The 14,420-nt window shown below is 49.0% G+C and overlaps 1 protein-coding gene across 8 annotated transcripts in view; it reads left to right on the forward strand.

The window, feature by feature from the left end:
- LOC147010992 (mast/stem cell growth factor receptor Kit-like) overlaps positions 1-14,420 on the forward strand; it is a 116,938-nt gene that overhangs the window by 61,587 nt on the left and 40,931 nt on the right. For all 8 annotated transcript variants that reach the window (XR_015052580.1, XR_015052579.1, XR_015052581.1 and 5 more), the window contains exons 10-11: positions 8,787-8,897; positions 9,022-9,157. Coding sequence is in view for 4 of the 8 variants with exons in the window: in XM_085860531.1 (XP_085716657.1) it covers positions 8,787-8,897; positions 9,022-9,157 (247 nt within the window). In the remaining 4 variants the exon portion in view is untranslated. The remainder of the gene's footprint in view (positions 1-8,786; positions 8,898-9,021; positions 9,158-14,420) is intronic.

Below are 14,420 nucleotides of genomic sequence, written 5' to 3' on the forward strand. Positions count from 1 at the left end.
GTGGTTTGCTGCAGTCGGCTGAGGAGAATGGCGGAAGAGACCGAATAGCTCGGGTCCGAGGCAAGGAAGACGGCAGTCGGCGACGAGCTCGCAGTGGAATCGCTCGTCGCGGGACCCAAGCAAGCCGGCTGTCCTCTTTCCCCGGAGCATCAATAATTTCCCCCCTTTTTCCCCCCGCGCTGAGATAGTGCGAAAAGGGGGGCCCCGTTCCCACCCCACTCCAAGCAGTGCCAACGAAACCCGCGAAGGAGCGTGGAGTCGGGGCGCCGCCGCGCCACCACATTGGCGGCTCATCACAAAGACACGGGTAGGATCCACCCGGTCTCGCGGACCTGACCGCTCTTTCAGGTCCCGCGCAATTATTGGCCCACAGGCCCTGTCTGCCCCCTTGTCTTTGAGGGTGGCCCTTTTCTTTTGCTTTTGAGTAAATGTGTTGTTGGCGCCGTCTGTAAAGTAAAACTGTTTAAGTGTTGCCGTGTGCTCGCGTAGTCGGTAGTAGATCTGCATTGTTGTGCTTCTTTTGTAGCATTTGCCGTAGCTGCATAATTGTTGTAATTGTATATGTGTGCTCTCGGTGTGCCGCGGAATAAATGTGCATTATGTTGAACTGTTTTTCCCGTTTCGCTTCGTCTTTTCTTTAATTGAATCTCCATCTTGCTTCACGTAAAGGGTTGGAAGTGGGCTTAATACGCCCGATAATTAATCGGAACCGTCGAGGCCGACGATAACACCGCTCGGTTATCCCGATAGTACGGAACGGGTCGCTTAAGTGGCCCGTGCCCGGAGTCGACCTGCGGCGAGGTGCGATCGCCCGGTCTACCCTCCGCGTGGGTACTTAGGTAGGTCGAATTTGGCGAACAACCCTATCCCACGCGGGGGGCCGATTGGCACGATTGTGGTGAGGCCGAAAGGCCCACCCGTGACTAGCTCCCGGCGTTAGTCCGAGAGGGTCACGACAGAATTGTCCGTCCGGTGGGCGACGTGCCGCGATTCGAGTTACGTGGCCGTTCGCACGCCGGCGGGCGCGAATTTGCAACAATATATACATATATACATATATACATATATATATATATATATATATATATATATATATATATATATATATATATATATATATATGTTTTGCTACGGCTGTGGAAATTCGCAATACACCATAAAGGTCCCCAGCTCAGTTATGACGCTAAGTTTATCTGCAGATAGGTCCCCCGCCCCCCCCCCCCCGTTGTTTAAAGGGGTTTCTTCGTGTTCACCGGGCTGCGACCCTTTGAGATAGCCGTTTTTCTTTCGCTATCGTTATTTTGGCCCGACAGAGCATGCTACGACCCTTTCCACATAAAGCAGCATGTGTGAGTGAAGCACGGTGTGGAAGAGGAACAGCGTGTGTGAGGTCGCTGTGTGTGAGGGAGATGACGGTGGGCATGCGGGAGCACGCAGCCGCGTCTCTGAGAGTGAGTGTAATGGTGAGTTGTGTGAGTCTCGTGACACGTGGGAGTTTGAGCGCGTGGAGGGAATGGAGACGACGACGACAGCGACAGGTGAAGGACAAAGGCCGAGTAGCGGCCATAGCTATTTTGGGAACCGTGCCGGGTTTGCACGGCAGCGCGCGCGGGGTCCGTGCTGTGGTACGCACGAGGCCGCCACGTACGCACCTGCGGGAGTGAAGCCCGGTCCGGAAACGCCCGCGGTGGATGTTGCCGATCCCGCGACGGACAAAAGCTAGGCTGGGTAATGGATTCGGACCGGATGGGTTCTCCACGCGGGCGTGTGTGTGAAGCTCTGATGGGCAGTGCACATGTGTTCGTGTGGGGAACCCCTCGAAACGCGAGGCTTGTTTTTTGATGCACAGGGTGACGTCATGGCTGCACGTGTGGTTGGAATCCGGCAGGAGGGTGAATCCCTGCCGGATGGTGCCGTCCAGGAGGGACGAGGTACAAGGCATGCGAACAGCTGCCATGACGTCACGTAGAAGAGCGCAGGTTGCGAATTGCCGCGCTGGTGCTGCGCGAATAGGAAAAAAAAAAAAGCAAGCCTCGCTTCGGGTGAACAGGATTCCCGGGCAAAGGGTGAAAGGACCCCCTTGGCCGGGCACAGGATACCACAAGTTAGGGGGAAGGGTTAGCTTATTTAGACCGGTTTCATGGGGCAGGGGTAAGTCCTCATGGGGCCCGTGGAATGGATTAGTGAGAGGGATTTTAGGTCAGATTTAGGATGGAATTTGGGAAAAGGATTTGAGGACAGAGACAGACTTTGGATGTGCAGAGGGGACGTAGCTTAGCTACGTAGTATTGAAAGGAATGTGCTGTAGTTTAAGGGTTGACATGGGAGCACGAGGTAGTTAGAGGGATTAGTGAGCAGAATGGCAGTGATCAGCGATGGAATGTGAGAGTTGAAGAATGAAGTGGAAACGTGTGCTTGGTGAGTGAGTGAGGCCAGCGGGTCTGTGTGAATGGAGCGAATGTAGAATGCATGGTGCGATGAGTGATTGGGGGGAGGAGTGATTCCCGCCCAAGGGACCCCGGGGTCAGGATAAAGTGAGTTAGTGGGTTAGTTAAATTGACAAAATGGAAGTCGTTTTGCTGTTGGTGTGAGTGTAGGCTCGAAACCTGTTTTGGAGGGGTGCAGGAGCCCTGTTGACGGGCTGGGAGCGTGGCTGCAAAAGCTGAGTATCGCTGAGTGGGTACCCCAGCCACCGGGCTAGTCGGCCGCGGTAGGCCAAGGGCCCGTGGGGGGCCGGGATAGTGTCGTGGGCACGGGTGCGCCCGCATGATGCGGGGGCCCGGGGTGCCATTAGCCGCGTGGGCAGTGTCGTGGGCAGGGGTGACCCTCGGAAAGGGGCCCGGGAAGCCAGCCTGCCACGTGAGCATTTCAGGGTAGTAGCCATAGAGGGCACTCCCCGGTGTTTAGGGAGCTGGTAGGCTCGGAGGCAGTGTAGTGCCCGGGGGTGCCATAGCTGGAGAATCGGCAGAGGGTAGTGCCTGCCAAGGGAGCCACGCGTCCCAGCCATGAGACCGTGTGAGGGAACGGGAGGAAAATTGGGGGGGGGCATGGCCCGAAATTTGAGAGGACACCAACACAGGCGACGGGAATCTTGGTTGTTAGAACCGATAGTTTAAGCGAGAGGCGCTTTGGAAAGCCCCGGGGTAGTTTAAAGTTAATAATGGTAGGGTAGATAGGAAGTGTACCCCTCCGCACCAACCATCCATCCCTTCGCTCTTGTTGTGGGCTGCTGGACCCACTTTGGGTTAAGATCGCTGAAGTCTGAGGAGGCCATTCTGAGGCTTCATTGGGCCTCGACACAGGACGCCAGCTCTCCCTTATTCCCCTCCAGGAAGGGAACGTAGGGGTTGGGAGTAGGCGAGGATGATGATAGGTTAGCCTGCCAAAGACAATAAAGGGGGTTCGGAGACGAAATTATAGAAGGGAAGTGAAAATAAAAATAAAAACAAAAAAATAAGTTGGGGCTAAATTGGGTTTTGCAAATTAAGGGGGTGGGTATGAACAGAGACAGGAAAAGGCGATAGGTTGGGAGGGAGACAGTAGGGTAGGTCCGAGCCCACCTTCCGAGTGGCCAGCGCCACCGCACTCCCTCCACCAACCTCCATTGAACAAGGCAAGGGGCTGGCCAATTTCATTTGCCGGCTGTGTTTACTGCAAGGCCTGTGCCGGCCACTTCATCTGCCGGCTGTTTTTGCTACGAGGCCTGTGCCGGCCACGTCAGCTGCTGGCTGTTGCTGCAAGGCCTGTGCCGGTCGATCGTCTGCAGCTGTTTTTGCTTCAAGGCCCGTGTCGGTCACTTCATCTGCCGGCTGTTTGCTACAACGGCCTTGCCATGCCACGCCTTTTCTGCCTGCCTTTGCCTTGGCCCATGCCCACCAGCCCCCGTTCTGTTTTGCATTCTACCCCCCCCCCCCCTTGTTCATGACCATGTGCGCCAGGATCATCCGCGTGCAGCAGGGACTGCCCTAATGACAGCTGCAACACGGGACTGCACCGGCAGCCCGTGCACCGTTTGTCGTTCACTGCGCTCATTTAAAAGGGGGGGGGGCCTTGGACTGCGCTTAAGCAGCCTGACTCCCTGCTTGTGACTTTTGCTTCTTTTTCCGCAGAGTCCATAGATCCTAGGCCATGGTGTAGTGTAAAACTTGTAAGGTTAAGTTGTAATTGTAAATTTGTTTTGCGCCCCCAGCATGTGAGTCTTAATGCCGGCAATGTAGTTAAGTTGTCTGTTTGAGTGAGTTTGTATAGTTAGTTACTCAGCCCGTAGGTTATTTATTTTGGGGACACGAATACACTGAATGTCGCACTCAGGGATCCGAAGGTAAATCGTACTAGGGGAGAACTTACACATGATGGCATACGAAAATTCGACGACTCGGGATGAGTCTGTAAAAAAGGGAGGGGGTAGTGTTACGGCTGTGGAAATTCGCAATACACCATAAAGGTCCCCAGCTCAGTTATGATGCTAAGTTTATGTGCAGATAGCTCCCCCCCCCCCCCCCGTTGTTTAAAGGGGTTTCTTCGTGTTCACCGGGCTGCGACCCTTTGAGATAGTCGTTTTTCTTTCGCTATCGTTATTTTGGCCCAACAGAGCACGCTACGACCCTTTCCACCGCAAAAACCGTCTGAAAACGTCGAGCGAAGGCCCAGTGAAAAGAACTGGGATGACGCGCGAGTTTTCCTGTCGTTTTTGCGCCGCCAAGGCTGGCACAAGAAGCGGCGAGGAGCTCGCTCGCGATTGGTGGATACGGGGCGTGAGACGGTCGGAGTGAGGGCACACCCCTTTTCGAGAAGCTTGTCGAAGGGAGGCGGAGCAGAAAACGGGGAGGAGCGAAGGGGCGGAGCTCGTCGAGCTCGCAGCTCGTGTTCAGTTCAGTTCATGGTGGTTCTCCTCCTTCGAGCAGCTAGTTCGTGAGCTCGGGCTTCTTCTTTTCTTGGGACACGGACGGGAGGCGCCGCTTTGCCAGCTCGGGCGCGCAAGCCTGCGCACACGAGAGGAGAGTGCCGGAGAGAGCTCGCCGACCGTCGCACCACGAGGGTGCAGGTAACCAGCGTCAGTCTCGTGGGCCCATTCAGTCATCCACGGCCCACGGCCATAAAGGTTTACGAACCCCGTCTACCCCCTTGCCTATGAGGGGGTCATTTCTTTTGTTCTGTGTGAATGATGTGGCGCCGTGTCCGTAAGTAGAACCTGTTTAAGTGACTGTACACTATAAGCATATTCGGTGGTATTGCCTTTGTTTCCATGCTTTTTCTGTATATTGCATGACTGCCTTGGCTGTACATACGTGCTATATAAATAAATGTGCTTTGTTTGAATGTATCCCGTTCATTGCGTCCTTTCCCTGTTTGAAAGTGCCATCTTACTTCTTGGAATAATTGGTAGTGGGGTTTGAACACCCGAGTAAAGAAGAATCACTGAACCATCGAGGTCGGCGATAACACCGCTCGGTTATCCCTGTAGCACGGAACGAACCGCTTAAGCGGTTCGTATCCTAAGCCGACCTGCGGCGCGGTGCAACCCCTCGGTAGGTTACCCGCACGGGTATTTAGGTACATCAACATTCGGCGATTTACCCTATTTCGCGCGGGTAGAATGCGGACTTGGTTGTGGTGAGGTTAAACCCCCACCCGTGACTGGCTCCTGGCGGTAGTTCCAAGGAGGGTCACGACTGAATTCTCCGTCTGGTGGGCGACGCGGCTGCCATTGGAGTTACGCGGCCGATCGCACGCAAGGCGGTTCAGAATTCGTAACAATATATGCACACACATATATAACACTGAACAACAAATTTCAAAAATTTTTTTTTACTGGAGATGTGTAAAGTTATTAAGACTAATTTGGGTACGCTGATTTCAAAAATCATAACCGTTTTGCTGTATCACGTCAGGATTTTCAGGAACAGAAATATTCCCATTGCCTAGAAGTCAGGATTTCAATGAAATTTACATATGTCTTTAACATGTCTATTTCGTACAATTGTTGTTAACTTGTGTTATATTTCTTTCTTTCAGATAAAGATGAGTAGGCGTTCCTGTACTAATCATCCTGACAACTTCTGTTATGTCTGTGGTCGGTATACCAAAAAAGATCAACAGCGAAGTATATCTACAGCAGTGAAAATGAAGGCCGCCTACTTTCACTACTTCGGGTGTAAGGTGGGGGACCAAGAACAGAGCTGGGCACCACACATCTGCTGCACAAGCTGTCACACAACCTTGACTCAGTGGTTGGTGGGCAAGCGCTCGAGCATGCCATTTGCGGTGCCCATGATATGGCGTGAGCCGCAGAATCATCATGATGATTCTGAATCATGAATCATCATGATCGGATTGTTATTTCTGCTGCACAAGCATCGCCGGCTTCAACAAGAAGAATAAAGGTCACATCAAGTACGCTGACTGCGTCTCTGCTCGTAAACCTGTGCCTCATGACGAGAACCCCGTTCCAACACCTCCAGCTGATCAGAACATAGCTGTAAGCAGTGGTGAAGAGGATGGTGATGATGAACCTTTTGAACCCGACACTCAAGAATCACACCTTCTGAACCAGGGAGACTTAAATGATCTTGTAAGAGATCTCTCGCTGTCAAAGGCGAAGGCAGACCTGCTTGGATCAAGGCTGCAGCAGTGGAATCTACTTGAACCTAACACCAAGATATCCTTGTTCAGAGCACGTCACAGAGACATGGCTGAGTTCTTTGAGATGGAAGACACGATGACATTCTGCAGTGACATCAACGGTCTGTTGAAAGAACTTGGGTGTGATCACGATCCTGCAGACTGGCGCCCCTTCATCGACTCGGGGAAGAACAGCTTGAAGGCTGTTTTGCTCCACAATGGCAACGAGAAACCATCAGTCCCACTGGCTCACGCGTTCGGCATGACAGAGACCTATGAGACTATGCGGCAGCTGCTTGATTCCATCAAGTACAATGACTTCAACTGGCACATCTGCGGAGACTTGAAAGTGGTGGTGCTGTTGTTAGGGCTGCAGTCAGGCTACACTAAATACATGTGCTTCCTTTGTCTCTGGGATAGCAGAGACGACAAGAATCACTGGACGAAGAAAGATTGGGAAGAGCGAAAAGAGCATGTACCTGGTCGACACAACGTGAAGCATGTCGCCCTTGTCGACCCAGCCAAGGTTTTCCTTCCACCACTCCACATAAAGCTCAGCTTGATGAAAAGTTTTGTACGGGCAATGGATCTGAATGGGCGTGGGTTTTTATACCTCAAGGAAAAGTTTGGCAACACCTTGTCGGAGGCCAAGATCAAGGCTGGTGTCTTTGTTGGACCGCAAATCCGACAGATTATGAAGGACGAAACTTTTCCAACAACTCTAAACCCCAAAGAGCTGGCAGCGTGCAGGAGCTTCAAAGCTGTGACGGACAACTTCTTGGGGAACGAGCGCGCGGACAACTATGAAGAAATAGTGCAGCAGCTGCTGGAGTCCTTCAGGAAACTTGGCTCCAGGATGTCCCTGAAAATCCATTTCCTACACCAGCACCTGAACTTCTTCCCTGACAACTTGGGAGCAGTCTCGGACGAGCACGGCGAGCGATTCCACCAAGAGATTTCACTCATGGAGACGCGTTACCAAGGGCGGCACAACCCGAACATGATGGGCGATTTCTGCTGGTTCCTGCATCGTGAAACTGACACAGAGCAGCACAAATGCAAAGCCAAATGCCTAAAGCATTTTTAATTACATTCTAGTGGAGTTTTTCTGTAATTTCTATAATTTTGAAGCATTCATGATGAAATAAATGAATAAATGAATTTTTGTAAATTTCATTGAAATCCTGACTTCTAGGCAATGGGAATATTTCTGTTCCTGAAAATCCTGACGTGATACAGCAAAACGGTTATGATTTTTGAAATCAGCGTACCCAAATTAGTCTAAATCACTTTACACATCTCCAGTAAAAAATTTTTGTTGTTCAGTGTAATCGAACCACCTAACTTGACGAGGCAGCAGGGCACAGCCACAAATCGAGTCCCATCACAGCACTTGCTGCACGACTTAGCAACAAGCGTCGTCTGCAACGCAAACACATTGTCTCTGCCCTGCTTATCACCAATTAGGAAGTTTGCAGTCAGGAAAAATAAATGAAATGAAGGGAGCACACTGACCCTAGATGTGACATGACGCTGACGTTTTAGCTGCTCTGGGACACAAACTGTGCTTTGTTGCTTTACCAAGCTAAGACTGTGCTTTGTTGCTGTTCCCCACTGTTTTGTCCTTCCTACTCTCACCCCTCTTACTTGTCTCATGCCCCCCTTGCTGTGTGTTGTGTGTTCGCTCTCATACGAGCCTCGACAAGGTATACCAAAAAATAAAAATAATAAAATTGAAAAAGAAATACTTAAGCACAGTATTTAAGCCGACTAGGTTGTGCATGGTCACAGGTAAACGATTATGTGGTGTATCGTCCTGATGAGCACGAAGAAGGACGAAACCATTGACGGTGCCACGATCCTTTACTTGTGACCTGAAATCCTTGGTCTTTACAATACTCGAGTGTGTGCTACTAAAGCTATCTGGGCCATGATGCATATATCAGTTCGGAAGGGCCAAAATGATAGCTACCCGGCAGCCAAGCTGCCATGCGCAAAAATAATAAGAAGAAGAAGAAGTACATATATTTGCGGGAGTGTTACATTTTGTTCATGGCAGCAAGTGGTGACGTTAGTCTTTTGGAATGAGATCTAATCTATTTGACTGAAACATCACAGAGCTCAACGGCTTATAATGTTGAATTATATCCTTGTGTGTTCCCCAGCGAATGCCCGTGCGACGGAGAAAGAGGCCTTGTTGTCGGAGCTTAAAATCCTCAGCCATCTTGGTGGCCACCTGAACATAGTGAATCTGCTGGGTGCCTGCACCGAACGTGGTACGCCAAGCAATTTCTAGCTAACTGTGCCAGGCCATGATGCTGTGCCAGAAATTATTGAGGTCAAAGGAGTTTGCATCATTGCAGTTGTTCATGTGCAAACGTGCGCTGACTGTGCATGCAGATCCGCTCCTCGTGGTCACCGAGTATTGCTGCTATGGTGATCTTCTCAGTTTTCTACGAAGCAAGCGGTCACATTTCTGCCTTTGTCCAAAATGGTGTGGTCCATTGCACGAGTACCACAACACTGGTGCTGCCCGGTGAGTGTCCCTGAAGCTATTTTGCTCGCATCATACACCTTGCATGCAAGATGGAGGCATTTAGTGGGTACCTCCTCGGGAAGAATCCTGTTGGCAAAAATAACAATGGCCTTCGATCTATCCAGTGCTCATTATCAAAAAGACATTTTCTCTTTATAAATCCCCGAGGTTGGCTGTGATGTTTGTGCAGTGTGCTTGATTATTATCCAATCAAGCCTCCTGACCTCGGGAGCTTCTTATGAACTTTCGCCACTTTTGTGTGTCTTGGGCCCACGTTCCGATTTTTCTTCCAAATGACTTTCATTCTTTTCACAATTCCTTTTATGGTACTTCATCAGGTCTCTCTTGGCCGTGCAACCCTTCTCTTCCCGTCAGGTGCCCGGCATGTTGCTCTTTTCGGTATATCTTGATTATCCATGCGGAACACGTGACCAATCCATGTCCACCTCCGAATGTTAATCTCTTCTGTGATGTTTTTTTTTCTCCATATTACCCTTCTAACTTCTTTCTTATTAGCCATGTCAGGCCAGAAGATTCTCAAAATTGAAAGACTCCAGTTTGCTATTTCTTTGGTGATTTTCCAAGATTCACATCCAAATAGGAGGACTGACTTCACATTGCTGTCATGGATACTCAGCTTAGTGTTGGTGTTATACTTCTTTGACTTCCAAATTTCCTTGAGTCTCGTGAATACATCCCTTTCCTTTTGTATCCATCACAGTACATCTACATCTCCCCCCCTCCTGTTACAGTGACTGTGGACCGCAGATATGTGAACATATCGACCTCTCTGATTGATGAATTCTTGCACATGGTGTTGTTGTTGGTGGTGGTGTGTGTGTGTGTGTGTGTGTGTGGCATGTATGTTTATGCTTTCTGTTTAGCTATGTTGATTTTTCAGCCCGACTAGCACCACCTACTCCTGTTAGCCTACTTACTCTCTCCGTCATGCTCTGTAAGGATTGTGACATCGGGTACAGTAGATATCATCTGCAAAGCAGAGTTCCTCCAGCTGTTCGAATCGGTTCCTCCAAGGTATCCTGTTCCTTCTCTGCTCAGTTGTTGACCGCAACATCCAGTCCAACACCACTAAAAACGGCAATGGAGACAACACGCAACCTTGCCTGACCCCTGCAGCAACTTCAAATATATGGATGATAAGTTATCATTGCTCATTACACTGCATTTGTATCCATTGTAGGTTCTCTTTATCATCTGTACAAATGTATCTGGAACTCCATACAGTCTCAGTATCTTCCACATTGCCTCTCTATTCACACTGTCAAACGCCTTTTCAAAGTCAAGGATAGGTAAAGGTTTGAATTCCATTCATTGTATAGTTACCGCCACCACCGAAGGTGAAGGATCTAATGTTTTCACCCCTCTCTGTCTGTTTGTTACTTACGAAATCTAAAGATTTCGTAAGTATATTGATGACTTCCGTCCTCTGTTTGTGTGTTTGTTTGTTTGTGTGTTTGTTTGTAGGCACGATAACTCGAGAATGGAAAGAAGCTACCAATGTCAAATTACACCACGTGATTCAGGAGGGTGATGGCTCGCGCTGATCAGATTTTGGTCAAAATCGGTCAAAGGTCAAGGTCACAGTGAGGTCAAACATTCGATTTTTGATGGTTTGGTACAGAATCATCATAGAAACTTCTGGTTTGCGTTGCTACCTACTCGAGAGACAGCTTTTATTAGACAAGGTCAGAGGTCAAGTTGACGATTTCGTAAGTACCAGTCTATGACTGCTTGTTTGTTTGTTTGTTTGTATGCAGGATGTCTCAAAAAGTTGTGGACGGATCTGGATGAAATTTTGTGGGCAGGTTGGATGTTTGACAAGTACGAACTGCTTAGATTTTGGTGAAGATCCGGATCGTGATCCGACTACTTGAATTTTTAAAGTGATTGTTCACCAATGAGAGATGGGGTCAAAATTAATGATATATAGCACGATATCTCAAAACAGTGTTGATGGATCCGGACGAAACTTGGTGGACAGGTTGGGTGTGTGACCAAGAAAGAATTGATTTGATTTTGGTGAAGATCCGAATCCGAATCTGGATACGAGAATTATTTAATTTTTAAAGTGATTCTTCACCATTGAGAGATATGTTCTTGTGGATCAGGCATTGCGCGGCGGAGGTGTGCGCTCTACCGAGTGCCCCTCTAGTTTATTACAGTACTGCCAGCAGCTTTTCACATTCTATTCAGTATTATCTTGCAAAGCACTTTGCTGACAATTCCCCAGTCGGGTCACTCCTCTTCACGTCCCACATTTCGTTGTGCCCCTTTTCTTTGGTAGTTTGATTATGAGACCACACTTCCATTGCTCAATAAGTTTTTCTTGTTTCACTATTTCGTTTATTAATCTATTTAGGTGATATGTTGATACTTGTGTCCAGGACGATATTTGCGTAGCTCTGCGTTCATGTTATCTGCCTCTGGTGTCCTGCCGGTTCTTCGGACATCTGTAAAAAACTTTCCACCATTCAATACATTTCCTGAAGAAAGAGATCTAGTTGTCAATGTGACCAACCACGTTCAGCATGCAATTTCCAAAAGGACAGGTTGTTAACAAGGGGCTGGCAGGATAACCGAGAGGTTTAACCCACTGGCCGCTGACCTGTTTAGCCTGGGTTTCAATCTTGGCTCAGCTATAAAGTGTCTCCCTGGTTTTTCGCCTTTGGGCGAGGCATCAATGTGTGTGCCGTCCTTTGGATGCACCTCGAACTGAGTGTCCCATCTGCTGGCATTAGTAGTTGGACGTTAAAGGTCTCATGGTGTTCTTCACGAAGCGCAGGCGACCTATTGCCAACACCCTGAACAAATTACAAATTCCTGCTCTTACTGACAGGGGGACACTGTCGTGTCATGTTGTGCTGCATACCTGCACTAACCGACAGCAAATAATGCTACCTGCAGTCATGTGCTGCATATGAAAGAAGTCGACGACGTATAAGTAGCTGACGTACACACTCAAAAAGCAAAAGTTCAGATTCTTGTCTGATCCTGCCCAAATCGCATGAAATATTTTATTCGGCTAACTTGTTCTGTTCTCGTCTCAGCAAGGCTTAATGCAAGAATATGCCGTCGTGTTTTGTCAAGGAACCTCACCAAGCCTGTTGTTGGCTTAGTGGTTAGAGTAGCTGGTTTTGGATCCTAGGGTCCTGAGTTCCAGCCACATTGGCTGCTGAACCAACACCAAGTGGGGTTGACTCAGCTTATTGTCCTTCTGAGGTCAGGGAAATGAGTACCAGTGTACTGGTAGAGGGGCACAGCATCAACAGCACAGCTGTGCTCAAAGAAACGATAGCTCCTTGGCAGCCAAGCTGCCATGTGCAAGAACAGAGAAGTCACCTGACCCAAAAGGTGGGGAATGCTGGAAGATTAAAGCCACTCAAGTATAAATCTTTTTGCTGACAAGTGCAGATAGAATTGGAAACATTGAGGTCATTAAAATGAAGAATATTTCATGCCCTCGACTTTCCTTCATTGAAGTCAGACAGATACTGCGGCAATACTGGAAGAGGCAAGCTGATAGCAACACCACCTGGCAGCAGAGAGGTGTCGCCAAGTCGACAAAGGGCCAGAAAAGTGATCACTCTTCTTGGAATCACCACGCTTTTGGCCTCTCTTCAGCTACGGCAAAACTATCTTTACCTCCGCCACCTAAACTGGGCGGAGGTTATCTTTTCACCGCTGTCTGTTTGTCCGCATGCCTGTGTGAGCAGGATATCTCAAAAAGTTATGGATGGATTTGGCTGCAACTTGGTGGACAGGTTGGGTGTGTGACGAGGACGAATTGCTTGGTTAACGTATGGATGCAGATCCGGCCGATCATTGGGATACAAAACTAAACTGTTCCGCCTGGCGGAGGTATGCGCTCTACCCAGTTCCGTTGCAGTTCCCATTGAAATAAGTTGCCCAGTCATTGGCATCTCGGCAAGGCTTGATGCGACATTTGTGTGACAGATCCACTGCTCTATGATTGCACTGTGGACCTTGGATCGACTTCAGAGACAAAAGCTCCATCCAAGATAGCGGTGAATCACTCCCCCCGTAGCAACCGGTAAGTGACAAATGGTGCAGGATGACCTGAAACCACCCTCCAATGACCGTGATAAAATTTGTGATCGGAGAAACGAGTCCATTCATTCGCCATATGATTTTCTGGGTTTTTTTCACGTCTCTTTTGCATCGGCGCTTGTAACATTGTACCGAAAATGTCTACATCCAACATGGGTCATGAGCAGTTTTTCATTGGGGGGAAAATAAGGACTGAAAACGTAATTTTGACGAATAAACGGGCATTGGTAAAGAAAGCATCATGTTCTTGAAGGTTCAGGGCGATACGAGGTCCAGGGTTGGACCTCCTATTGTAATGACATTTTTTATTTCAACATAGATAAGTGCTGTTGCCAGATGCAGAGCCCTCTCTGCACATGACTGCCCTCACCACTGGCAAGTGGTCTTCAGGAGAGTCAACGTACATTGGAACTACATCTTGTTTTCAAATGGCGATGTAGGACTCAAAAGTGAATGTTGTACGGAGATCATGTCTAGGACAAAAGCGTTGGCAGACATCAGTGTGTTTTTACATGGATTACGAAGGTATTAATATTGTTACGGTTCTCGGAACCGTCTGCATACAACATTCAGGTGTCCCAAGTCAGTTATTCCATTAAGTATATGTGTGGACAGATCCCTTCCTTGTGTTTCATGGGAAAATTAAAGGAGTGCGTTGCGATGTTTTTTTTTTAGTTAGATTAATAGATCTTTATATCCCCACTCCATTTCATTTCAAAGGCAAATCCACGATAACCCACGCTACCCTCTGCCTGCTTGCCCCTCCTCTCACTTGCTACTCGCGCGTGGGCTGAACAACCGCGTGTTTACCTACTCGCCTAACCGGCGACTCGCTGTCCGAGGTAAAATCCTCTTGCAGTACGTCCTTTTTGGCGAATCCACACGTGTGGAGGGGGTGGGCTTCCCGGTATGGCCGAAATCCCGCCCAGAAAGGGCAGACCCATGGAAGCCCCGTCCAATCAAGGCGGACAGTGACGTCAGTTTCACCAAGGCCCTGAGGGAGATGGATAAATTACGACACCATCCTCAGGGTGGAGTGCTTAGAGTTCGGAGAGTTCGTGAAGTGCTGAGACAGTTCATTCTGTGCTGGGGTCTTGAGTTCTTTGGGGGTCTGGAAAAGAAGCGAAACTGCAACAGATGCTTGGAAGCCTGAATCCTGTCCCAGACCAGGATC

This window comes from Eptatretus burgeri, chromosome 16, assembly GCF_056783735.1.
Source record: "Eptatretus burgeri isolate ZD-2024b chromosome 16, Ebu_testis_v1, whole genome shotgun sequence".
Taxonomy (NCBI): domain Eukaryota; kingdom Metazoa; phylum Chordata; class Myxini; order Myxiniformes; family Myxinidae; genus Eptatretus; species Eptatretus burgeri.